Source organism: Rhipicephalus microplus, chromosome 6 (genome assembly GCF_043290135.1).
Source record: "Rhipicephalus microplus isolate Deutch F79 chromosome 6, USDA_Rmic, whole genome shotgun sequence".
In the NCBI taxonomy this organism is placed as follows: domain Eukaryota; kingdom Metazoa; phylum Arthropoda; class Arachnida; order Ixodida; family Ixodidae; genus Rhipicephalus; species Rhipicephalus microplus.
In genome coordinates, this window is record NC_134705.1 from 199513023 (window position 1) to 199540747 (window position 27725).

Below are 27725 nucleotides of genomic sequence, written 5' to 3' on the forward strand. Positions count from 1 at the left end.
GTAATGCCAAGGAATGTACAGGGGAAGTTATTAGAACCAGTGGAATGTAAATAAGAAACAAAAGTGGGTGGAAGAATAACAAGCCGTGAGCAGGAACACAGCGTAGGCATCGTGAATATATATATATATATATATATATATATATATATATATATATTGTGATGTAACAGTAAAGGCAACCTTTATTAGGCCCGGAAGACACGATGAAGCGACCCCGCCCAAGGCACAGAACTCAGACAAGCCAAGTCCCCACAGCAGAAGAAGATGACGACCACTCATGATGATCAATATGTGTAAAGATAGATGATGTGCTTAATGAATGCCTACACTAACTCCCCCCCCCCCCCCCCCCACGTGAAAGCGGTCATCCTGACCGCAGTTCTTGGCCGCATTTTAAAGCGAAGATGAACGCCGTATGAAAGGCTTCATGCGGGATACGTGGACTATTTCTGCTGCCCTGTAGCGGCGGTCCGTCGGAAGGAGAACGGGTGCCACGCGATAATTCACAGGAGACGTTTGCTCCAAGACAGTGTAGGGGCCAATAAAACGTAATTGAAACTTCTCGCACAGTCCGGGAGTGCGAATGGGTGTAAGAAGGAGGACTTCGTCGCCAGGGCTGAAAGACACGGCACGATGGGAGGCATCATATTCAAGCTTGCGATCCTGTTGCTTGGCTTCAGTGTTGACGCGAACCAGCTGGCTGCAATGAAGTAGACGAGACACGTATTCTTCACTTGAAGATAAACATGGTTTGACAGGCGCAGAGAAGAACGAAACATCGAGGAAAGAAGAGGGAAAGCGACCGTGGACGAGGTAGAACGGCGAGTAACCGGTTGTGCGCTGTACAGAGGTATTATACGCAAAAGTGACAAATGGCAAAATGGTGTCCCAGTTTCTGTGGTCGGGTTCGATATACATCGCTATCATATCTGACAGTGTACGATGGAAGCGCTCAGTCAGGCCGTTCGTCTGAGGATGGTAACTGGAGCTTGTTTTGTGTGTAGTGCCGGCTGCCTTGAGCACTTCTTCGACGAGTGCTGAAAGAAATACTCTTCCACGGTCACTCAGGATTACACGAGGAGCTCCGTGTCGAAGGATTATTGCTCGAAGGATGAAGTCGGCCACTTCCGAAGCTGATGCAGTAGGCACGGGAGCTGTTTCGGCGTAGCGGGTCAGGTGGTCGACAGCTGTAACTATCCAACGATTGCCCGTGACAGTCATAGGAAGCGGACCATACAGGTCAATGCCAACTACCTCGAATGGTTGCAGGGGACACGGGAGCGGTTGTAATTGTCCACTTCGAGTTGATGTAGGTAGCTTGCGACGCTGACAAAGGGCGCATGAGGCAACGTACTTCGCGACACAGGTGGACAAGCCCGGCCAGTAGTAGTGACATCTTATGCGGTCATACGTTTTCTGGAAGCCCATGTGTCCAGCAGACATGTCGTCGTGATATGTCTTGAGGACTTGAGCCCGAAGAGAGCGAGGTAGAACGGGCACCCAGCGTTGACCATCAGGGTGGTAGATATGACGGTACAGGACGTGGTTGTTGAGCTTGAATTGCGTCAGCTGTCGGCGAAGACGGGCGTTAGGGGGCCGGCAAGTCCCGTCAAGACGGTCCATGATGCGGCGACAGTAAGGGTCAGCACGTTGGTGAGATAAGAACAAACCACACTCGCTTGGAGAAGTTGGGTCCAAAGTAGTTAATGACGAAACATGTAGGGAAGAGACGGCCGAAAGCTTCTCGTGTGCAGCAGTGGCGGGTTTGTTAAGCGGCTCCGAAGAGAGCGGGCAACGCGAAAGGGCGTCGGCGTCTTGATGCTTGTTTCCCGACTTGTATGTGATAGTGAAGTCGTATTCTTGTAAGCGAAGAATCCAGCGAGCAAGGCGGCCGGACAAGTTCTTGATTGTCGAGAGTCAGCACAAGGCGTGATGGTCCGTAACCACAGTAAAGTCGGCCGTGGAGATAAGGTCGAAACTTTTGTATCGACCATACGACCGCTAGGCACTCCTGTTCGGTGATGGTATAATTCTTTTCAGCAGGAGTCAGTGCACGGCTCGCGTATGCGACGACTTTCTCACGTGAAGATTTGTCTCGCTGTAGAAGAATTCCACCAATGCCTCGACCACTAGCGTCTGTATGCAGGAGCGTAGGCGCAGTTTCGTCGAAATGGCAAAGGACTGGTTCGGATGTGAGTGCACACTTCAGTTGGGCAAACGCCGCTTCACATTCAGGAGACCACACAAAGGCGACGCCTGATCCGAGCAACTTGTGCAATGGTGAAGCTATTGAGGCGAAGTCTCGAATAAATCGGCGAAAATAAGAAGCGAGGCCGAGGAAACTGCGCAAATCTTTGGCTTTTTCAGGACGCGGGAAGTGTTGGACAGCGGAAATCTTGTCAGGATCGGGACGAATACCGTCCTTGCTTACGATGTGGCCTAACACTTTAATCGTCTTGCTCGCAAAACGGCACTTCTTGGTGTTCAGCTGAAGGCCTGCGTTTGCAAGGCACGTAAGAACTTCGTCCAGTCGTTGCAAGTGCTGAGGGAAGGTTGACGAGAAAATAACGATATCGTCTAAATAGCACAAGCAAGTCTTCCACTTCAAGCCTCGTAAAACTGTGTCGATCATCCGCTCGAATGTTGCTGGAGCATTGCAAAGGCCAAATGGCATGACGTTGAATTCATACAGCCCATCTGGTGTTGAAAACGCTGTCTTTTCTTTGTCATCCTCGTGCATGGGTATTTGCCAGTAACCTGAACGCAGGTCTAGGCTTGAAAAGTACTCAGCACCTTGCAGTGAATCCAAAGCATCGTCTATGCGCGGCATGGGGTAAACATCCTTGTGGGTAATATTATTAAGTGCTCTGTAGTCCACGCGAAACCGCACGGAGCCATCTTTTTTCCTTACTAAAACAACAGGGGATGACCAAGGACTCGCGGAGGGACGTATAATGTTCCGTTGCAGCATATCGGTTACATTTTGTTCAATGATTTCACGCTCGGATGAAGAGACGCGATATGGTCGACGGCGTACGATGGAAGTGCCATCGGTCTGGATACGATGCCTAATAATGGACGTCTGTCCCAGAGATGAAGAATGGGCATCAAACAATCTCCTATGCTTTTGTAGCAAGGCAAGCAACTCATCTGTCTGTGAAGAGGTCAGTTCTGGACTAATAGTCGCAGCAAGAACAGAAACGCTTGATGAACGTCCAATAGAAGGAAGGTCAGAACACGCTGGCATAAGAGAGACAACAGAGACAGGTTGAGATTCAGAAACGCAAGCCATTGTGGTGCCTTTAGGAATGAGAATTTTCTCAGAAGTCTGGTTTGTAGCGTAGAGAAGTCCGGAGCCATTGTGGAATCGCGCTAGACCTGAAGCAAAGGCTATACCTCTTGCGAGACAGCGTGCAGATGGTTGGACAAACACGTCACCAGAGTCGATCACATTAGAAGTGATGGCAACTATCCGCTGATGACCAGGTGGTAACTCGGTCTCTTCAGCAGCGAGCAAGCGAACGGGCTTGTCATCCGCATACAGGGCATAGTCAGTTTCCATCATATGAACAACATTTTCTTTACAGCAGATGGAAGCGTTCGCCGTAGACAGAAAATCCCAGCCTAATATAATCTGGTGGGCACACGAATTCAGCACAGCAAATTGTACAAAATGAAGAATACCAGCGATGAAAACACGAGCGGTGCACATAGCGGCAGGTCTAATGGCGTCCCCTTGAGTAGCGTGCAGTGTAGGTCCATCATAAGGGGTGGTGACTTTTCGTAGACGTGAGCACAAAGAACGATCAATCACAGACAAAGAGGCACCAGTGTCTATTAGAGCGTCCACGTACACACCTTCTATTAAAACAGCTATCGTATTATATGGACGCACTGGAGGAATTTCTGTCTTTTCGTTCGATGCAGCTTTTCCTCCAAAAGCTGCAGAGGTTAGTTTTCCGGGCGTTGGTTGGTGAATTGCGAGACAGGTCGCAATGGAGACGTGGAACGGCGGAGGGGTGAGGGTGAGCGGCGTCTAGTAGAGCGGTAGGAACTTGTTGGCTCAGATGTCGCAGTTGGAGACGGTGAGCGGCGTAGCGGCGGATCATAAGGACGACGTTGGAAAGCGTACCAGCTTGTCCCATCATCCCGTCCGTAGGTGTCGAGTCCACGACGCTCGTCCTGCTGACGCTTCCGACAGACGCGTGCAATGTGGCCCCGATAGCCGCAGTAATAACAGATCGGACGATGCGGCCGACACGGTGGGTGAAAGGGCTGGTTAGTCACACTCGGAGTTAACGAAGCCAGCGGGACAGGCGTCGAGTGTGCGGGCATCGGTTGTACCACGGGTGGTGAGCCAGCGAGGACTTGTGCGTACGTCGGTTGGAGTCCAGGTACTGGAGTGTCTACAAACGCTGGCCTGGTCATGGACGCCAACTCCTCTTTGATAACATCCCGCAAAACATTGTTGGAGGGGGGAGGTGGACTCGGTGTCATTGAGAGGCCGAAAGATTGTAGCTCTTCCCGTATAAGCGCCCGGATCATGGCACGCAATGAGGCATCAGTCGTGGTAGTGGTTTCAGAGCTGTCCGGCGGTAACCGTTGGGATTCAAGTTCTTCCAGGCGTTGGCACGTGGCAACAACGTCAGCGACCGTAGTCGGGTTCTGAATGACCAAGGCATTGAACGCGACCGTGCCTATCCCTTTCAGTAGATGACGAACTCTCTCTGATTCAGACATGGACGTGCTGAAACGGTGACAGAGAGCAAGCACATCCTCTATGTACGATGTGTAGGACTCACCGCATTGTTGCTTGCGAGAATCCAGTGTCTTCTTCGCGAGAGCTGAACGAACCCCCGGGGTGCCGAAAATTTGGCGAAGCTGTTGCTTGAAACGCGTCCAGTCCGTAATGTCCGTTTCATGATTGAAAAACCATGTTTTCGCTACGCCCGTGAGGTAGAAAAAAACACGGCGAAGCTTGGTAGGATCATCCCAGTTGTTAGTGGAACTCGCTCGATTGAACTGGTCCAACCAATCTTCCACATCTTCACCTCGAAGTCCGGCGAACGTGGGAGGCTCACGCTGGTGCGCGGTGATAATCCACGATGGATAGGCCGTGGTAGCCGGGGCCGTGGAGGTAGACGCAGAAGCGCTGGTTGGCTCGTCCTGAGGCATGTTACCGGACACCTGGTACAAACGACGACCTGAGCGCAGCTCCAGGAGGCAGATCGGGCTGGGAGAGGACGGAAGATCGTAGAGCACAGTCCACCACTTGTGATGTAACAGTAAAGGCAACCTTTATTAGGCCCGGAAGACACGATGAAGCGACCACGCCCAAGGCACAGAACTCAGACAAGCCAAGTCCCCACAACAGAAGAAGATGACGACCACTCATGATGATGAATATTTGTAAAGATAGATGATGTGCCTAATGAATGCCTACAATATATATATATATATATATATATATATATATATATATATATATATATATATATATATATATATATATATATATATATATATATATATGTGTGTGTGTGTGTGTGTGTGTGTGTGTGTGTGTGTGTGTGTGCGTGTGTGTGTGTGTGTGTGTGTGTGTGTGTGTGTGTGTGTAAATACACATTCACGATGCCTACGCTGTGTTCCTTATCGATCACCGAAGTTTGTTGCTTACTGAAAGTTCTGCTCTGCACAGGATGAGTGAATGTAGTGTGATGAGGACATCCATCCGTATTGATGGGAGGGTATGCGGCGCCCCCTGGATGAGGTGGCAACAGCGGACATCGGTACTGTGTGTGCAGTGTTGAAGGCTTAATGCTTATTGAAATATCATCAAATACAAATGGCATGGTTCGTAAGTGCTACAGGAGGAGGCCCCAAGGTAAATACGTCAGGGCGACCTCCTATTGAGAATGGATTGATGAAATACAGGGCAGACAAGTGACGACGACGAGAAGCATATTATGAAGCGTGAGTTTCTCGACAAAAACAGAAAAGCAAGAGCGCAAATAATTTTAAAGTTGTAAGGCATAGAACATCAACAATAACGAAAAAATTGTAAATAACTTACATACGGCAAAGAGTTACATCCATCAAAGAAAACGAAGAAACACAAGGGGAAAAAAACGCTGAAAAAATGTTAACACAAAAGCTGGCAGAAATGTTTCCTTAATTTTATTTTAAATGTAGCTATATTATGCCAAACTTTATTGACCAAGGGAAGCGAGTTACATAGGCAAATACCTGCCATAGTTCAAGTGTACTACCGACAACAGTAAGCTAAGATCAGTGGAGAATCTGGTCAAATTTGTGTTTGTTTGGAAACGGGATGGTATGCTTTCTAGTTCAATGTCAAAATGACGCGCACAAAAAAAAATGAGCGTACCAAGTTTCGATGAGATGGAATGATTGATGGGGAGAACGCCGAGATTATGGTACATGGGAGTGGCAGACTTCTCCAGTGACTGAAGGTGATAATTTTTATTAATTTACTGTGCAAGTGAGCAATCTTGGAGAGATGAATCCCGTAAGTGTTTCCCCAGGAAGAACAGCAATTTGTTAAATGACTATGAATGAAGGCGCAGTATCTCCACTACGACGTCTCTCATCATGTGCTGGTTTTGGGACGTTAAATCACACATTCTATTCAGGTAAAAATTGCGCTGAAATAGAAAGGACACCACAAAGAAGGAACACTTAAACAGATCGAGCGCAAACTACCAACTGTTTTTTATTGACTGTAGAACGTCGGTAAAATAGGGAACCCGTACATAGCTGCGCCGACGCGTCGAGGATCAACACGTGCTACTTAACGCACCTTATCAATCAAAAAGGACACTTCTGCACCGTAGAGCGATACCGAGGCCTCACTTACACAGCTATCACCTTTCATGTTGATGAAGAATGCTTCCAACACCTCACGAGCACACGTATCTCTGCTATGTCCCAGTATCTTAGTCTCCTGAAATAGTGGTTCACATCCACATGCTGCGCAGTGTGCAGGCAAATTTCCCATTTCACTATTTTTGATCGACAGCTGGTGTTCACGTATGCGATCGTTAACGCAGCGGCCTGTTTGGCCCACGTAAGATCTGCCGCAGGAAAACGGAGTCGCATATACCACTCCCACATCGCATTGCACCACCGGGTTGGCATGCTTCTTGTTACACAGGCTAGTGCGCTCATTGCCGCTCGAAATTCGCGCGCACAACCTCGAGAGCTTCTTAGGTGCAGAAAACACCATGTCAACTCCTCTCGAGGTTGTGCGCGCGAATTTCGAGCGGCAATGAGCGCACTAGCCTGTGTAACAAGAAGCATGCCAACCCGGTGGTGCAATGCGATGTGGGAGTGGTATATGCGACTCCGTTTTCCTGCGGCAGATCTTACGTGGGCCAAACAGGCCGCTGCGTTAACGATCGCATACGTGAACACCAGCTGTCGATCAAAAATAGTGAAATGGGAAATTTGCCTGCACACTGCGCAGCATGTGGATGTGAACCACTATTTCAGGAGACTAAGATACTGGGACATAGCAGAGATACGTGTGCTCGTGAGGTGTTGGAAGCATTCTTCATCAACATGAAAGGTGATAGCTGTGTAAGTGAGGCCTCGGTATCGCTCTACGGTGCAGAAGTGTCCTTTTTGATTGATAAGGTGCGTTAAGTAGCACGTGTTGATCCTCGACGCGTCGGCGCAGCTATGTACGGGTTCCCTATTTTACCGACGTTCTACAGTCAATAAAAAACAGTTGGTAGTTTGCGCTCGATCTGTTTAAGTGTTCCTTCTTTGTGGTGTCCTTTCTATTTCAGCGCAATTTTTACCTGAATAGAATGAACCAACTAGCCCCTCAAGACGTCCTGATCGATTAAATCACACATATTGATCAATCAATCATTGTACTCTTCTCCTTCTGTAATCAATTGCTCATGTGATGACATGTCTGTGCTAACTCTTCCACGCCACTGCGCGTTTGGATGTTCGTAGTTTGCTGCCCGTCTCTATCTCTCCTTCCCCCTCTTTCATGTTTCCAGCTTTGTGCGAGTTAGAATATGTATGTTCGTCAAACCAGGCCCGTAACCAGGAATTGTTTTCGGGGGGTGGGGGGAGGGGGGCACTCATTGAAGGCATCTAAAAGCACCTACTTTATCATTTTTCCTCTGTATACAGCACTCTATCTGGATATCGAGAGGGAAGGGAGGCTATCCCCTTCCCCGCCACGGTCCTGACACTAGCACCCTTACCCTTTAGGTGGCATCGCACCACGACCACCCTCCGAGCTAGGGCGGATCAACGATTCCCATTAAAAAGCGAGCGTTTGCAGTGCTAATGAAGAAAGTACAGAGAAGACGCGCGTCACCCGTACATCTAAACTTCATACGCGCAAGTGGTGGTGATGAATGTTCGAGGTACTTCGACCAGCAGCTTAAAAGAGCAATGACACCAACTTTACGCATGTCGCTTCTTCTGCGTCAACGTGTAGTTATTGGTCCCTTAAAGGATCGTTACTGATATCGCAGCATGAAAGCGCTATCGCTACGTGATCATGCGTTACGAATGCGTCTGAGCGGCGAATAAAAAGTTTTCGATTAGTACAACCAGTATCTAGCGTGGTTCAAAACGAGTGCAATGCTACATTTAGCGACTAAGGTTCTCGGCTACTGACCCGCCACGAGGCGCGCATGCGAGCTTCGCCTCAATACGCTAAAAAATTGCGCCATATCCACGAAGTGAACGATTATGAAGTAGCTTGCTGCGGAAAATTTGGTAAAACCGTTAATTCCCCAAACATCCACTCGACCATCATTAAAAACGTTCTCTGTGAGGGGCGGCGAAGTCTTTAGGACGTTAAACCCCAACTATTATTATTAATAATATTATTATCGGCCACGCATCAAGCTTCAAATTTCATGTCACGGCTACTTCGACACTATTATTGCACTTTCGTTAAAAAGAAAAAAAAAGAAGTGTGCCTACAAACTGAGAATCTTCTTTGAGAAAGGCTAACTCATCAACCTATACATCCCAGAAACATGTCGCCCGACTCTCACTTGCCTTTATTTTCGCTCGACCGCCCTTGGCAAGAGGCATTGTTCAGCGACGCATCCCTATACGCTGTAGGCCGCGGGGTATTCGAGAGTTAGGGTTACTCTATATGTTAAACGAACAATAATAGAGTAAATTTATGCGCAGTCGCGCTCTTTCTGGCATTTGAGTCGTGGTGAGAGAGACGGCAGTTTCGCCGTCTCGCTCGCGCTAACGATCACATCGAAAACTCGTGCGAGAAAGCAAACGCCCAATCATAAATCCTAGGAAAACCCCTTCCCAATAGAGTTTGCTAAATATACCCTAGAAGAAACTCTGCCGCTAGTGTCTATACGTCTAAATTAGACATGATCGTGCGAATCATGACACGCATGTTGGCATTATCATGTTGCGACCTGCCATTTATATTCGTCATACACTCATGTTATGCCACACCAATTTTAGTACCTTATGAACAGAATGGCCCGCAGATCACAAGGCCGTACGCGGACAGACAGACAGACAGATAACTGGCGGGAAAGTGCGGCGCCGCCAGACGGACGGATACATACATGGCCAAGTTCGGAGTGCTGGTCACAAATGTTGGCACATGAAAGTTTATTACATAAGTTATCCAGTGAATTACTGTCATGGTGGGGATACATGCTTCTTTCATGGTACAAATTCCATTTTTTTTCGAGCCACCTTCGTCTATTAGAAGTCAGACACGATGATGAAGCACCGTTAGTAAACCACAACCTGTGATTAAATCTGAAGAAACAAGCTATGCACCACTGTCTTGGACAGGAACGGCATAGATGATAAGCACTCACAAGAACTCTCCAAACTCGTGGTCGTCTGCACCAGCAACATCGCCTGGGATCATCTCATCGGCGCCTTCGAAAAGCTTGTTGAAGCAGGCGGAGGTGGGATCGCTGAAGTGATCGTACGGGTTGCTGGACGACGTCTTGATGGACGCACCGCAGATCCAACAGAAGTGGACACCGCAGCGCGAGCAAGTCATCTTGTTACAGCCGTCCAGCTTCTCGGTGGAAATGGCGCACTGGGGGCACTTCCTGCTCTTCTCCCGCATCCACTCCTCGGTGAGCGATTCGTCTACCAGAAACTGGAGCGTGCGCTTGCCGTGCCGCCTCTCCATTTCCCTCTTGACCGCCGGAGTGGCCGAAACATACTCGTCCCGAAGAGCCCGCTTGCCGGCATTGCTGCGGCACGGCTGCACACCGTGATACGCCATGCGGCAGTAGACGCAGAACACGAAGTGGCAGTTGGCACACTGCGCCATGGGCTGACCCGGGTCCAGGACCACCGGAACTTGGCACTGCAGCCGGGGACAGTACGTCAGGTCGTCCTGGGAGTCCAAGTAGGCGCTCAACAGGCTCTCCTCGTAGCGCGAGCACAGGGCGTCGCCCAGTAGCGCCTTCACCTGAGTGGGCACCACACGCGTCGGACAGTTCTCTTGCGGACATCGAAGCTGGCTGGCACATCCACTTTCGATTTGAATGCGAACGTGCTCGCGGAGGCAGTCGCGGCAGAACGCGTGGTCGCAGCCGATCACACGTTCGAACTCCGAACCGAGCTTGGTCGAAAAGCACACCTGGCAGCACAGCCACTGGACGCTGAACACGCGTTGCTTTTCACGACTGTCGTACCCGGTGAGAAAGGCGGCCACCATTCGTGGGTCCGCAGGCTCCTTGTAAGCGCGCAAATCGACGCGTCCGGGGCCGCGGTACGAGTAATACTTCTTCCACCTCGGAATCGCAAAAGGATCCCGGCAAAGTCTGCTCAACTCCTGGAACAGTGGCGCCAAGCTGTGGCTTGACGTCAACCGCAGAATGTCGGCCGCTTCTGTCTCTAACAAGCGCATCCAACGGTAAAGAACCACGGCGTTGGGGTCCTGCTCCCAGGTGCGATCCAGCGCCTCGATTAGCAGCTCCAGCTCATTCAACGTGAGCCACGGACAACTCAGACAGAAGCGAGGCGCGCTGCGAGACGGGTAGTCGTGCGGCAATCGGAACTCGAACAAAATCGGAGGCAGATGTTCGAGCGGAATCTCTTGCACTTCGTTCGGGGAGTTCGCTTTCGGCGCGAGCACGCGGAACGGTTTGGCAACATCGACGCGAGCGAGGAAATGGCCTCCGGGTTCGCGGCCTTTCTTCTTGCTCACTCTCAACACCGAGGCGTCGTAAATGCTCTCCAGGGCCAGAAGCTCGTCGTCTTGCTCCTCGTTGTCTGCCATGCCTGCAATACTTTGTTGAGTAGCAGCGTCGTCGACTTCGCAAGAAAATCGAGCGGGCTACGAAGAAACAGCGTTCATTTGTATCACGGTGAGCGGGCGGGCGCCGTGGCATGGCCAAACTGAAGCCGACACGCGACGAGCGCGCATGCGCATGGCGCTGCCGAGCAGGTTAAAAAGAGTGCGTTGACGAGTGTACGGCCGCAAAAAAAAAAAAAAAAGTGAGAGACCAAAATGAAAAAAAAAAAAAGAAGTGCATCTTGTTGCGTCGCGTTCGAACTGCAGAGGCACATACGAGGAGAGGGGGAAGCAGGCGGGGGCGTCGCGCGAAAATGTTGAAGCCCTGCCGCAAAAGAAAAAAAGAGAAAGAAAAGAAAAAAAGAACAGCTTGTTGAGAAAAGAACACAGCGTGCGGGGAACAAGGGGGAGGGGGAGCGGTGTGACGGTTACCGTGCATGCGGTAGACGCGCGCGGTGATCAACTTTAGATGCGAAGCATCTCTTGCTCGAGTCCAAGTCTTGCACTGTCGGCGACAGCACTCACACGACGCAGGCGCTACTTCTTTCTTCTCATACGCTCCCCTCCCCCCCTCGTCTCGAACGCCGACGCAGAGAGCTTCTGCTAACCAACGCTTACTGCCACCTTTGCTCGTACGCCCGTCGTTTCCCCTTCCATCTCTCTCCACTCCAACGCTCCCCCTCTCTTGTCTGCTGGGGAGTGTATTGATACTGAATAAACCGACTGCTCGCGCTCCAAAAAAAACTTGGAGCGAATTCCATTGGGCGAACAGGAGCAAGTGCAGCGGGCAGCCAGAGCAGCACACGGGAGTAACGGGGACGTGCGCTTTCGTTCCGCGAATGAAAACATTCGCGCTGCTCCGGGAGCGGAGAACAGAGAGAGAGAGGGCGTGATGTCACGGGTCATCTGACCAAACTTTTCCCGCGCTTGCTTTTCGGAGCATTTCGCGCGCTCTCGTTGTCCGCACGAAGTTATTCCGCGCCAGTTTCGCCAGATACGTGCCGGTGGCTTTGTGTCTGCCTTCCTCATGGCGATGAATGATGAAGCCGAGCGGATGTTCATGGCAATGGGGTCAGCTCTACGCGCTACACCAGGTAAGCATTGTGTCTCGCAGAAATTAGCTACGAGCGATAACAGCGTCAATCTAACGGCTTTGTTTGTGCTCACTACAGTCGTTATCGATGCCTTGGCCGCGCGGGAGAGCATTGACGAGAATCCCCACGGTAAGCGCCAATAACTAACAAGCACAGGCCATATTTAGCAATACATTTTGCCAGTTTTTTTTTTAATTTTTTGTGCTGAATGGCCCATTTCAGGTAGCGGGAGCGTCGCGGTGTGTGAGGAAACGACGGACGAAGACGGAGCACGTAATTTGCGTATGTATGCGTCACGGGGCCGCACTTTTGTGCTGTACTGTGGAACTTTCTTCTGCCGTTTATCGTCACTTCTACTGGTTGACGTTTTGAAATTATTTGCATGCCTGTTTGAGTATACAAAACAAACCTCTTTATGTTTGCGTTCAGCAAGGGCTGATGACATGCTACATTCTGCGTTAGAACGGTGGTTTGGGCAAGTTGGTGGTGCATACTGAAATTCGAAACAGCGCGAAAAGACGGGACAGGGGAAACGACGACACCAGCGCCTTGTGTCGTTGTGTCGTCCCCTGGGCCGTCTTTTCGCGCTGTTTCGAATTTCAGTACGGTACATTCATCGCACCCGGAGGCGTTTACTTCGCGAACAGAACACCATAATCATTTCACGTCGCACAGAATAGGCACCTCAGCAGAGTTTTTACACTCGCACTTATTTTGCACGTGCAGAAACCACCAGTTCATCAACCGCCGGCGAGATGCACAGAATAGGCACCTCAGCAGAGTTTTTACACTCGCACTTATTTTGCACGTGCAGAAACCACCAGTTCATCAACCGCCGGCGAGATGGGAACGGGCCCAGTGCCACATTGGAAAAGAGGTGGCGGAGGCGAGCTTCTACCGCTGCAGTGCCCCACACATGTGCTTCAAGCAAGCTTGCCTTATTTCTATTTCAGCTTCTGAGTGGACACCAGGGGAAACTAAACTCCTATTAGACTATTACTATAAATACTTCCCTGAAGTTGGCCCTTTCAGAAAGTTTAAGAACAAGAAGATGCTTTTTAAACAGGTTTCCCAGGATCTGGCTGATGTGCTTGGATGCAGCAAAACGCCACAGCAACGTGAAAATCGCGTAAAAACGGTAAGGAGGCAAAAGAGAAAAGCGTGCGATAATAACAACAAGTCCGGTGCTCAACCTTGCCCCGTCCCATTCGACGATGAAATGCGAAAAATTGAAAGCATTGACGACAGCCTCGAGCCCGAAGTCCAAAGGGACTCTTAAGGAGCGACGTACAAGGCAACTTCATCAAGTTGCGACAGCTCAGCTGATGTACCCTCAACTTCACCTGAAATCTCCAGTACTCCGGCGAGTGGTTCAGACAGTGGGCAAAGCACAAAAGGGCCAGCGGATACCAAGAAAAGGGAACTTCGCGCTAGTACCAGTCGTATGCAGCAGATGCAATATTTTTTTGACCAAATGCGAGCTGTTAGTGCAGAGCGAGCGGCTCGCATGGAAGAGCTAGAAAAAGAAAAGGAGATGAGGCGAGCTGAGCGCATTCAAGAACGCCAGGAGCGCCGCTATATGCACGAAGACAAACTTCAGCTCATCCGCGAGGCCCTGCGGAAGCAATAAAGAGGTGCACTTTGGAAAAACATGTTTTCATGACTGTTTATTTCGTACTCAACCATAATGTCCCTGAACATTGGCGAAATGAGATGCTGCTTAAGCGTTGCATTTAATGTTTGAGCACGATATGCTTCCATTAAGACAGATTTTGTGGCTGCCTCCTCCTTAGCCCCATCTTATAGATTTCAGTCTTTCTCGCTTAACCTCTGCAAGCGCCCGTAAGAGGCTCTCTTCTCTGGATGTTCCGCTGTGGACTCTGGCTCCACTGGGGCTCGGATTATTAGCACCCTGAGAGTTCAGATGCATGCCTGGAACTAGACCATCAGGCGAGTCACCGTTGTCAATGCAGATGTTGTGGAGGACGCAACATGCGAGGATAAGTTTTGTCATGTTGTCTACAGTCGTGAGGTCCACACGCTGCAGCTGCCGAAACCTACCCTTTAACTCCCCAAACGCATTTTCAATTAGCACTCGGGTAGATGAAAGTTTGGCATTAAATGCCTTGTCAGAGCCATCGAGGCCTCCGTAGTCGCGAATGGGAGTCATTAGGTACTCGCGAGATGGGCACGCTGCGTCCCCAAGAATGTGGTATTTCCCAGCGCAGAGTTGAGGCGGTTTCGAAACGGTTGAAAGCCGGATCGTGATCCTGGCATCGTGAATTTTGCTGGGTGCACCTGTGCTGACATCTAGGAACCTCTTCCGGTTGTCGCATATTCCCTGCAGCGTCAAGGATGTGTAGTGGTGCCGATTCACATACACTGACCGCACTTTACCAGTAGGGCACCTGACCGGAATATAGCTTCCGTCAATGCAGCCAATAGTGTCCGGAAACCCTGAAACCTAAAAGTTTGAAAAAAAAAAATGTTAGAACGTTTCACAGAAAGAGCAAAAGGAGCTAACAAAGTAGCAAGTGAAGTCGTGCCCTAATTCAAGCTTCAAGCACAGCTCATTTTCACATGATTTCCTTGGATGTTGGTTTTGTACTTGTATCTGTTCGTTTTGCGCAGTACTAACGTAAATTCATTGGCATGGTTACGTGCGCAATAAAGCGTGAAATGCATTGACAGTTCTAGCAAAGGGTCATTACGCACAGTAGCCGAGAGCTTCAGCTTGACATGTTTTCGCAAACTCTACTACGTACAGGTGTGAAGAACTTGCAATGTAACTGAAAACAATGGCTTTGCGAGCTCTTCAACATCCCCATGCAGCTTACATCATAAATGATAACTCACTGCTTGTTCCAACCGTACTGTTATACACCAAATTCAAGGGTGTCCTGTATATATTATGTTTACCAGAAGTTACATCGCCTTTATGAATAAAAACACAGCTTTGAAGAATCATTCCGATGGAAGCGGCTGACATGCTGCTTTGATTAAATCAAAAACATTTTTGCAGTTGAAATTGAAAGTGGGGTTTTTCTTACCTGCTTAAAGTCGTTGGAAAGTTTCTCCATGTCATCTGGGAAGGTCACGATGCGGGGGGCAATGTCGAGAAGGAAATCCATGACTCGATACATCATCCTGTGGTGCGTGCTTTCCCCAACTTCAAAACGTCCTGCAACATCCCGTATGCAGGATTTGTTGGCGGCATACATGCAAGAAATGTGATAACTCTATAATAATCCTAAATGGTAAACAACCATTTTACGTTGCCAACAAGCATCGAGCGAAGTGTCGGAAAAATCCACATCTGCCCAGTTGTCTGAACAAGCTTCAGAGCGCATTTGGTGCAGACGTGCAGTATTTTACCCCTAGAATGCCTTACAACAGCACATGCAAGAATTGAATGAAAAAAAAATGAGAAAATACAATCCAGTGCGATTCGGGAACTGAAATGCGCGTGCAGCGAAAAAGCGATCATACTTGAGCCTGGGACTAACGGAACGTCAGTGGCACGTAAAAGCAAATTCCAGGCAGCATAAACATTTAGTGAAAAATCAGTTGGTAAACCTTCACGCGGCGTATTAGTGCATTCAAGTTCAGGCTTCGCTTCCGGGAACATGTGCCATGAATTTCATGCCCTCAAAATTTCGGCAGGCGCCTCGTAGACGTGAAATTACCCCCCCCCCCCACACACACACACACTCACCCGTTACCATGTTAATTCTTGCGAGGTCATATGCGCGCATTTCTCCTTCAATTTCTACGTACACATGTGAAGTTTACGTGAACTCAAAGGCGCGCCGTACTCGTGAAGCTCGGCAACATATGCGGCCCGAACTCTCTCACCGTTAGAGACTCGAAGAGCCGAGCTCTCTTCTCTACCACATAAATCTACTACTCGCGCCGCACCGCAGGACTTTTTTTATATACACCGGGTGGATTCTTTGAGTAACCAATGTCCAACCAGAAGCGCCGCTGGTCGTGAGGTCAGAATCCTCCAATGGTGTCGCCGCTGGGACGCGTCATTCTCATCGAATCCGGAGCCGCTGCGCTGCACGTGGCTGCACCCAAGGACGAGTGACGTCGCCACGCATTGCGTCAGACTCGCCAGACAGGAAGGCGCCGATTGCTTGCTCGACGGGCTCGCTGTGCGTGCGCGACAGAAAGGCACCGCCGCGTGATGACGCCGTTGAGTTGATCGCGTCAGGCGGGCTCGCGTGCTGGCCTTGACACAGATTGCCTTTTTCAGAGGCACGGCCGTTCGCTGTGGACTCGCAGGCATACCAGCACCCCCGCCGCCAGACAATGCGCCGAAAAGACGAGCTGCTTCCACGGGGCTCGGATGACAGGCGCGCTCGTTCGCCAGGTCCCTCCAGGTTCGCCTCCAGGGCCATGGGGAGAATGCAGCTCCAGACTCTGTTCCGGGAACACATCCCATTCTTGAGGACGGATCCCAGCTCCACTGGCTTGTCGCCACAACTTGTCGACCAGCTTCGCTCGTCTCTTCTGACGATCCTTGGTTTCAGCACTTGCGATGGTTCTGCAACTTGTCAAGAACGGTTCGACAACAGACAACACACGACACAAGCAAGTGCCCTCGGTCACCCGACAGAACACCAGACAAAGTATATTACAACATATACCTAGCTACGTGTCTATCGGAATTTCGTTCCCTCTACATCAAGAGGCACATGTGGGACACAACACTCTTAAAATAAGAACGCAAATTTTTACACGTACAACAACGTAATGAAGTAGAATAGAACATAAAAATGGCTTCTTGAGCTCATTCTGGACGAGAGCGCTCAGCTAAGGCCGTGATGAGGACAAAATTTTGCCCCGAATCGCCAGCGAGAAACCGAAAGGCGGAGAAGGTACTAACTAAACGCACGGCTCAACGCGTCTGCATTAGCGTTCAGCTTTCCTTTTTTTGTAGCGAACGTGAAAATTGCGCTGTTGGAGTATCACGCTCCACCTCAGTAACCGGCCACTTTTAGGCGACGATACCTATGCGGTACAAACAGCTGCTCATACTTGCGACGTTGCACAGGGGAACAACGATACGGTTTGCTAGAGATCGGCTCCTCACAAGTTAGTTCGATATCGTGCTCGATCACCGTCGTGTTTCCGGGACGGTCCGAAAACACGTCTCCAAACTCGGAAAGAATCCTTCTCAGGTCCTCCTTCTGGACTTCACTTATAGGCTCTAGGTTCAACTGCTCCAAGATTACCTCCGATCCCCTTTCGATTACATCACTAGAACTCAAAATTTCTGCTCCCTCTTCCTCTGAAGCATTCAACAGCTGCAGATTTACGACTGCTTGACGTTGAACGTATGGTTTCATCAAGTTACTGTGGTAAATTTTGTTTGGCCGCCTTCCTAATTTCACTTCATAATTGGTATCAGAAAGCTTCGATATTACGTTGGCGGGCCCTTCCTTATGAACCTCAAGCTTGTTTCTATTGGACGGCCGCAGCAGGATTACCTGACTTCCTACTTCAAAAGCGCGCTTCTTCGCCGATTTGTCGTAGTACTCCTTCGACAACACTTGTGCAGCCTTCATGTGGCTTTCCACTAGATCTTTCGTTTTTCCAAGCATTTGAAGGAGGTCTAGAACATACGCAACTACATTAGTGTCCTCATCGAATCCCTCCCAGCACTCACGCAGCATCCGCAATGGTGTTCTCAAACTCCTGCCATAGACAAGCTCTGCAGGGCTAAAACCAGTGCTCTCATGAGGAGCTGATCTCAAAGCGAACATAGCGGGAGGAATACACGCTTCCCAGTCGCATTTGTGCTCGTAGCAAAGAGCTTTCAGTATCCGTTTCAGAACGGAATGCATACGCTCTACCGGATTAGATTGCGGGTGATGGATCGAGCTGTGCACTACTTTTATTCCACATTTATCCATAAAGGTAGAGGTAAGACAGCTGGTGAAGGCACTACCATTGTCGCATTGGATTTCAGAAGGAAATCCGATGCGTGCAAATATGGATAGCAGTGCATCCACGACATGAGGGGGATTGAGCTCCTTAAGTGGTATCGCTTCCGGGAATTTTGTGGCTACACAGAGAGCCGTCAGGATGTACCGACAACCTTGCCTTGACTCTGGCAATGGCCCGACTATATTAATTACTAGGCGCCGAAAAGGTTCTGTGATAATTGGCACAAGCTTGCCTTCCACTTTTTCGTGGATTTCCCCGCTCTCTGACAAGTGTCGCATGAGCGTTGAAAGTCTTCGATATCCTTCCAGCATTTCGGCCAATAAAACTCAAGGGAAACTCTAGCCTTGCTTTTTTTTATGCTGAGATGCCCTGCCCATGCGTTTTCATGCGCCAGTTCCAATAGTTGGCGACGATACTTTTGTGGTACCAAGATATGCTCATACTTGCGACCTTGCGCATTCGTCTCTCCGATACAGGAGCCCTGCTTTCTCAAAAAAAAAAACATTCTTTTTCTTTTTGCCCATGTTTACGCTTTCCATTAACGCTTTAATCGAGATGTCCTCATGCTGCTCTCGAATGAGCGTTTCTCGATCAACCGTCGAGAGCGTACTTCTACTTTCCGCTACAGGCGAGAGCGTTGCACCCCTCTCGCACTGACTCAATGGCGCCATGTCGTCTCCCCCTGCCACGGAAACCGCGCCAGTCGCTTCGGCGACGCGCCGCTCGAGTGACTGCTCACATGACTCACACGCAGAATTTCCTCTCTGAGGTTCCGTCGACTCGCCGCCAAGGTCACTTAATGGTTCACCGCATTGAACACGATCATGCTCCTGCGAAAGGTTCCGCGCTTGCGATCGCGCGAGGGCCATGTACGCTAAGTTGGGGAAGAACGAAATAGCCTGCTCTTTTGAGAAGCTGCTCTGAGTTGTTAGAGAAAAGGAAAACGATTGGGAAGCGCGGCAGACACAGCCGCTTCGGTGCGAAGCTTACCGAACGGGCCTTCAATGAAAATCGTAGCGATTGGTAAGCAAGCACTCTGCTCCTCGGCGACTTGCCCAATCCACGCGCATTCTCCTGTAATGTCATCCGGAGACACCAATGAAGGATGGACAATGTCCATGGTTGCCGCTGAGTCTCGAAGTGCTCGACACGTTTTCCCCTTCACACTGCATCGAGGAGGATGTCAAGCCAAAGCTTGACATCCTCCTCGATGCAGCGGTTGAATTTCTCCAATGCAATGCATTCCACCACTTTATCGCGATCATGATAAACACCTTCGCCCTTGAGCCATTGAATTAAATCGACTTTAAGACGAAACATGAAGTCAACGTGTGACTCATTCCCCTTTTTAGCATACCGGAACCTTTGCCTGAAAGCCTCGGGTGACAACTTATAACGTCTCAAGAGCACTTCCTTAACCTCGTCATAGCTCTCAAACGCTTCCCTCGACAAGCAAGTTATCGCGTCGGACACTTCGCTGGGAAGAAGAGCTAACAGGTTCTGCGCCCAAAGAGACCGCTCTAAAGCATTTCGCTCTCAGATGTGTTCAAACTTGAGATACTTCGCCATGTCCTCGCCTACTACGAATGGTGGCAGTTTGTCGCGAATTCTCTGAACGCTGACCTGAACTGTCGCAGAAGCTACGCTAGGCGCCTGCGAACACTGTAGGATTGCCAATTCTATTCGTTTCAACTCAAGGCGCCCCTGTCTCTCGGCCTCCTCGCGGCGTTCTCGCCTTTGAGCTTCTTCACGTTCGCGAACTTCTCGCCTTTCAGCCTCCTCGCGGCGTGCTTTTATATCCGCCCAGGCCTCATCAACTTTCTCAGTCGACACTCCTTCATCCCTCATGATCTCAAGGATCGCTTGCTTTTGTTTCGCACGGCCCAAAGTAATGCCGAGTTCCTCACAAATTTCGATGAGTTCCTTCACTTTAAGGTTCTCCATCGTTCATTTTAGCCTCTTGCTGTTTGCCCCTGTTAAGAATTACTTGCCGTACCCACTATAAGTCAACTAGCAAGACGCGCAAGCAATTTTTAACTCTCCCGTGTTTACACCCCCCGCATTAACTTTGGTTTCAAAGCGCTTCGACTTGGCTTGAAACTATCAAAGCTCACTCTAATGCTTCACACAGCCCTTCTCTAAACTACTATAACCTGTGCTAGAGTAGTCTGGTGAACTGAGGGGAAAACATCAGGCACTCACCGCATCGATGTCGCTGACGCCGGCCGATCCCGCAGCTGCCAACCACTGAATTTAACTGAATTCAGGAACAGCGCAACCTACAAGTAGTTACTTCGTAACTACGGAAGCGAAAAAGCAAGGACAGAAAAGAGCGCAGCGCTCTTTTCTGTCCTTGCTTTTTCGCTTCTGTAGTTACGAAGTAACTACTTGTAGGTTGCGCTGTTCCTGAATTCAGTTATGTCCTACCAACTTGCCCAAGCTTCCACGCTTCATGCCAACCACTGTTACGAAAGACGGCGACGCCAACACGGTCCCGAAGGCGCCACTGCTTCGAACTCCGCCGGAAAGGTCACCAGCCGTTTGGTAGCGTAAGTTTCTCAGCTCGCGACAGCTTCTGCGCAGAGCTAATAGACGAGCGGACGAGACGACGGTGAGTTAAACAAGGTTTATGTACAACATATATACAGAGGCGTTACAAATTCGGCACTGAGGCCGACAGCTTAGAAAGAGCCGAGCTCTCTTCTCTGACACATAGATCTACTACTCGCGCCGCGCCGCAGGGCTTTTTTTTTTTTTTATATACACCGGGTGGATTCTTTCAGTAACCAAATGTCCAACCACAAGCGCCGCTGGTCGTGAGGTCAGAATCCTCCAATGGTGTCGCCGCTGGGACGCGTCATTCTCATCGAATCTGGAGAGGCTGCGCTGCAGGTGGCTGCACCCAAGGACGAGTGACGTCGCCACGCATTGCGTCAGACCGTCACCCCCGGAAAATCTTTTCAGGCCTGCGCCCAGCAATTTGACGTCATTTCCGGCCGGCCGACTCTCGGGGAAGCCGCAGCGGCAGCGAGCGCAGCGCGGGCGGCGGTGGTGACGGTTCGGCGGCGTGGTGTTGACGGTGTTTCACGTTTGTTGCTTTCCGTTGTTGTTTTGCGGCAATTTCGTTTCCGTGCGTGATGCTGGAGTGATGCGACAATGCCGAATAAGTGTTGTGTACCCGGATGCACCGGCAACTACAAAACAGGAAAGAAGATACAAGTGTTTTCCTTCCCTAAAGACGCCGACGCTCTCAAACAATGGCTACGCGCCATTCCTAGGAAGGACTTCGTGCCGACTTCGTGCACTAAGGTAAGAATTTGAGATGCTCCTGTTCTTAGCTTGTCGTTGCTTGTTCGGGTAGAAATCACCTATGATGGGAAATACTTGAGCGTGTGGCCGCCGGGCCTCGCGAAGCGCTGACGCCAGCAGCGTTCGCAGCAAGGATGGTCAGCTGCGCTTTGTTCACTAACAGTGCCGTGGTGTCGTCCATTCTTGCAAGCTCTCGGTGGAAGCGCTTCGTGGAGTGCGGTGACATCACGCTCCCGTGTTTCCTTTCATGTTGCTTGTACCGCTTAGCGCAGCGCTTTTATTTAGATGCTTGCGAAACGTAGGTAGACTTTGTTTTAGCTACACGGACTGTAAACGCGGTCATGCAAACGGGAGCGCATTTTTTTCTTTTGAGAAGTGGCGTCTCAGACGTTCTTGAAACGTTTTTGCAGGTGTGCGCGAATCATTTCGACGCTTCATGCATTGAGAAGACGACAACGTAGACGGATCCAAGGACAGGGAGAGTTATTGAAGTTGCACTCCCAGTACCACGGTTGCGTCCTGGATCTGTCCCAACGGTATTTTCCGGCTGTCCGTCCTACCTATCAGTACGAGACCAGAGCACGAGAGAAACCCCTGACGCCAAGAGGAGCCGACAAGAAGCCTCCCAACTCGCCCGTGCTGTAGAAAAGTCGCTGGCGTCATATGAAGCGGAGCAAAAACGAGACCGGTTTTCGTCCCTCGAAGAACTAAGGGCTCGCCTGCAAGGGGTGTCAGTGTCTCCAAAGTGGACTGTGATTCATAAAGAAGAGTGCTCCATGTTTTTGAACATTATCGACTATCGTGAACCTTGTTTGAATGCGTCATTGACCGTGTTTGCAAACCTTGAAGTCTTTGCCTGCTATTCAAGGTTCACCAATCAAGAACCTTGGTAGCGCTGTTGTACCAGACTCAGTTCAAAAAGTAAGTTCCTTGTTGGAAATTTTGAACAACCTGTCGATGCTGTCTGAGGAGCGCTGCACTTATTGCCACCTGGCTCAAGCAATACATTCCCTTGTTTGAGCCTTGTTTCCAGTTTTGTATCTCTTTACAAGTTGTTAGCTTTTAAAGGTGCTGTACTTTTTTCTTTTTTTTTTAACTCGAACTGCCTCGGTGCCCACTGTAGCAGTTGTACAGTCCGTTTTGGTACCTAAGCTGTGTACACTTTCCTTGTGCACTCTGTGTACAGACATGTTGTGCACTGTGATTTGTTTTTTTCTTAGATTTTTGTTTGATTTTTTCCCTAGGACATGCACCTACCTGTGGCAGTACAATTACTTTTCTTTCTGTCATTTATCATGCTGTGGACCACAATTTAGTCACCAGTGTTCTTTTGTATTGTATTTTTTGGCAAGTGTTTGAACCTGATACCTTGTGTTGCTACTGCTACTATGATAAACAAATGGTATGTTTTCCTCTAACCTACAATTTAAATGAAAGTGTGCTTTTTCTGTTCCAAAGCTCGGGGATGTTTTTGCTGTTACAATCTGTTGTGTTTTCTGAGTTTTATGTGGCAAGATATTGTGTTTTGTACTTTTGGCATATTTTCAGCATTAAGGGCAACATCTTGTGTTGCCTGTCGTCTGCCTGGACCGAGAACAATGTGCACTGTGATATTTGTACAGACGGCGTCTGGCTGTGATAAATAAATACGCATTATTCCATTCACGATATTCATTATTTCTTGATACCTTGATAAGTTCCCCCGCAACGGTGGCTCAGTGGCTAAGGCGTAGCGCTGCTGAGCACAAGGGCGCAGTTTCGATACCCGGCTGCGGCGGCCGCATTTCTGATGGAGGCGAAAAGCGAAAACGCCCGTGTGTACGAGATTTCGGCACACAATAAAGATTCCCAGGTAGTAAAACTTGATCCTGAGCTCTCCCCTACGGCGCGCTTCATCGCCTGCGTTGCGTCGGCGCGTTAAACCATACAATCAATGGATACCTTGATAAATCGTGCGGACATGGTGTCAAGGAACCTCGCCCGAGTCGGTAGGCGTGAAGGGCGCTCGCGGCTGGCGCAGCCACCCAGCGAAGGGCGGCCGGCCGGCCGGCGCGGTGTGACGTCGTCGACGTCACGTCACGTGACGCGCAGGCCTGAAAAGCTTCCGGGGGTGACGGTCAGACTCGCCAGACAGGAAGGCGCCGATTGCTTGCTCGACGGGCTCGCTGTGCGTTCGCGACAGAAAAGCACCGCCGCGTGATGACGCCGTTGAGTTGTTCGCGTCAGGCGGGCTCGCGTGCTGGCCTTGACACAGATTGCCTTTTTCAGAGGCATGGACGTTCGGTGTGGACTCGCAGGCATAACACCGCGTAGCTCCCTCCCCGTGCGGTGCCCCATCCTGATTGATTGATTGATTTGTGGGGTTTAACGTCCCAAAACCACCATATGATTATGAGAGACGCCGTAGTAGAGGGCCCCGGAAATTTCGACCACCTGGGGTTCTTTAACGTGCACCCAAATCTGAGTACACGGGCCTACAACATTTCCACCTCCATCGGAAATGCAGCCGCCACAGCCGGGATTTGATCCGGCGACCTGCGGGTCAGCAGCCGAGTACCTTAGCCACTAGACCACCGTGGCGGGGCAGGTGCCCCGTCCTCGGAGGCAGCGGCACAATAATGGATGCAAAATAGTCGAGCCTTCAGCAATGGGCGAGCGCGTCTGGGGTGAGCCATAGTTGAGCTGACAGTTGCGGCCGCTGTCTTAGATGCGAAGCAGCATATGGTCGAGCCTGTTACCACCGGTTCCCTGCCTGCGCCGTCCATTACCCCACTGCGCATATGCAACAACTCGCCCGAGCTTCCGCAGGATACCACTAGAGGCCCGACGGCAGCTCTTACAGATGAAAATTAAAGTCCCTGGATATTTATAGGAAAGTACCGCCATTCTTTTAACCGAGCCGGCGCGTCGCACACCCTCCTCTCCTGCCTGTCGCCTCTCTCGGGTTATCACGAACATCGCGCGTCTTGTCAGTGCGGCATAACATTCTTGATAGTGCCTAGAGTATGCACTCTATTGATAGGAAAGTAGCGCGAGCTGGGTTACAGGGCCGGCGCTCGCACAGTGGCCGTACGGGAGAGGAAGGTTGGACACTTCGAAGAAGATATGGAGAAGGGTGTTGCTACTTTCGCTATATTAAGGGACTTCAATGAAAATGACCCGCGCGCGCAGCGATCCTTCTCCCGGCAACGCCACCGTAAAGGCCACGCCCGTTGCCACGAAACAGCAGCGCTGGCAAGCCTACTCCAAAACATGTGCCAAACTTCGAGCGAGAGAAGGAGAAGCGCTGCCGTAAACGCCGCCGCTTCTCAAGAGACGAAAGCTCTTCAACCCAGCGATCTGTCCTGCATTTCGGTGTTTTGTCCGGTCCCCGTCGAGTTTGCGCTGCCAAGATTTAAGGTTACGAACAAACTATATACCAGCAACGCTTTCCGTTAAGACTGCAGGTTCGCGCGATTGCGGGATGTCAGCGGACTCTGAGTTGCGCGCTCGTGCTACTGCAGCGCTACGTGAACACAGACAAACGGGGGCGACGCCTCACCACGAACAACAATCTACACCATAATATGGAACTACCCATCACCGAGGTGCACCAAATGGGATGCATATACGGTAACCTTATTGCGTCGTCCATACAATCTACACCATAATACGGAACTACCCGTCACCGATGTGCACCAAATGGGATGCATATACGGTAACCTTATTGCGTCGTCCATACAATCTACACCATAATACGGAACTACCCATCACCGAGGTGCACCAAATGGGATGCATATACGGTAACCTTATTGCGTCGTCCATACAATCTACACCATAATACGGAACTTCCCATCACCGAGGTGCACTAAATGAAATGCATATACGGTAACCTTATTGCGTCGTCCATAGCTGCTCGCTTGCCCATCGGGGTTTCCTTACAGGGAGATGTGCGTAACGTTTACAGCGAAAGCTGTATGTAAGGAGGAACAAAATAGTCACAGCATATCCACGGAATGTATAATGATGAGTGGGGCGAAGCTTCGGAGGATTTTATCGGTAAACAGTGAATCCGTTCGTCCATCCGTCTGTCTGTCACTCACACTAGCGCCACCTGTTGAGTCATCCATAAAATAGGCAGTTACAAACCAGTCACAGCAGAAGGACCAACCCACGGCTTTAGGAGCTTCGCCCCGAAGCACTGTTCGGCAGCGGTGTTGCGAGCGGTCTCGATCGGCTGTACTGTCAGTTACGTCATTCTCATCGTCGAGCCCACGCACGCTCACGATTGGCTGCGTTGTGAGTGACGTCGTCCATCCCGTCGCAGATGGGGTGCCGAGCATAGAGTTTTCTAATATTAACTAGAGTAGACTCTGTCGCTGCGATCGTTCAGCGACTATGGGAATGATGGGTAGTGCATAGATTTGCCTAGTCTTGGTACTTGCGGGCGGCGAATCGTACTGGCGGCTTCGTTTATTGCCGTGTTTCAGTTTCGTTTTGAAAGAAAGATTGAACCCTTTGAACATCGTGACCCGATTTGGAAAGGCAAGTTTAAAAGAATAGGGTGGCGAAGCGCAACCGCTGAATAATTGCTGATTTTTGTTTCGTGAGAAAACAGCTCGAAGCCACACAGCACAAACGGAGCCAAAAGGAGGCCTGAAGTACGGAGATTACACAAATGTGTGTACTACCCATCATTCCCATGCTCGCTGAAGCGCCGTGCGTTGCAGCTCTCATAGACACTAGCGCCAGATTCCCCTCTAGCGTATATTAGGAAACTCTATGGTGCTGAGCAAGCGCTCATTGAGACCTTCCACATGAGTAAGCCAGGGACAACTCTACTATAGAAGAGCGCCGACAGTGGAAACACGAGAGCTCGCATTCGCCGTGTTGGTGGTGCAGCCCGTGCGCAAAACCAGGCCCGTGAAGCCGAGTGCCGGCTGCAACTGCGTACCGATGATCCGTCAGCTTTCCAAGCCGTGGTGAATCGCGAACGGAAATGCAAGCGCCGGTGGCTGGCGGATTCTGCAAACCACGCCGCCGGTGTGAACTCGCAATGCCAAACGCGTGCAACACGACTCCGCGCCGTTGTGGTGTAAGATGTAAGACGTTGTGGTGTAACGGTGTAAGAGAGGAGCCGGCGTGCTCCTGTCTTACCGGCGTGCTCCTGTTTTACACCGTTCGACAGGAGGACGGTGTAAGAAAAATCAAGGAGTTTCTGCAGCAACACTTCGGCTTCGGCTGCCACGTCTATGACGTCGCAGCCGAAGGCCCGTGAACAACCACTGTCAATAACGCATTGTGAAACAAGCTTAACCGCTCATTACACTCCTTCGTGACCCTGATGATGCGAGGAACAATGTGCGGAATGTTAAACAAACACTGCGGTAAACCCAAGCCAAACGTATGTCTAAACTCAATAAAAGCACGAGCATCTGTAGCCAATAATTGTGAAAAGCTTCAGTGCAGCGTCGGGTTGAAGCCATTGCTGAACACCGGGGCTGCACGTTTCAGCTTTCGCTGGTTAATCACTTGTACAGAGTGCTTGTCCGGCGATTCTTTAAGGGCGAAGCTCCTTAAAGCGGCACCCGTTCGTCCCTCTTAGTTGCGCGTAACATGTCTTACGCTTTGACCTGTAAGCAGGTGCCGGTGGGAGATTTCTCCTCTACGTTGTTGAACAACGAAAATTTCGGAGCGTGCGCGTTAACTAACAGCCGAATTCTGTCTCTTATTCCCCATTAGCAGCCATTGGCATGTACATTGAGCACTATCTGACAAAAAGGGTTGCTACGTTATACTATGATGAAAATATGCGAAATGGTGGTACCTGGAGTGTTGACTAGATCGACGAACGGATGCACACAGACAGATGCATGGACGGACGAACGGATGGCTGCACGGACGGATGGACGCATGGACGGGCGCAGGGGTTGATGCATGGACGAACGCAGTGATGGACGCACGCACGGACGGGCGGATGAACGGACGGAAGCAATAACGAATGGACGGACGGATGCTTCGCCCCACTCTTCATCATTCACTCCGGGGCTATGCTTCCATTTTTTTCTTTCTTTTTTTTTCTTTTTTGTTCG

The 27725-nt window shown here is 50.2% G+C and overlaps 2 protein-coding genes and 1 pseudogene across 2 annotated transcripts in view; 2 read left to right on the forward strand and 1 right to left on the reverse strand.

Annotated features, from left to right (window-relative positions):
• The window catches only part of LOC142766124 (uncharacterized), a 351486-nt gene that overhangs the window by 159247 nt on the left and 164514 nt on the right, over positions 1-27725 (forward strand). The window lies entirely within an intron of this gene.
• LOC142765812 (E3 ubiquitin-protein ligase RNF14 pseudogene) lies at positions 9470-11664 on the reverse strand (annotated as a pseudogene).
• LOC142765112 (uncharacterized) lies at positions 12263-14044 on the forward strand. The gene is made up of 4 exons (XM_075865686.1): positions 12263-12390; positions 12469-12519; positions 12613-12672; positions 13205-14044. Exons 1-4 carry the CDS (start codon positions 12324-12326, stop codon positions 13348-13350), a joined length of 324 nt encoding a protein of 107 aa, XP_075721801.1. The 5' UTR covers positions 12263-12323; the 3' UTR covers positions 13351-14044.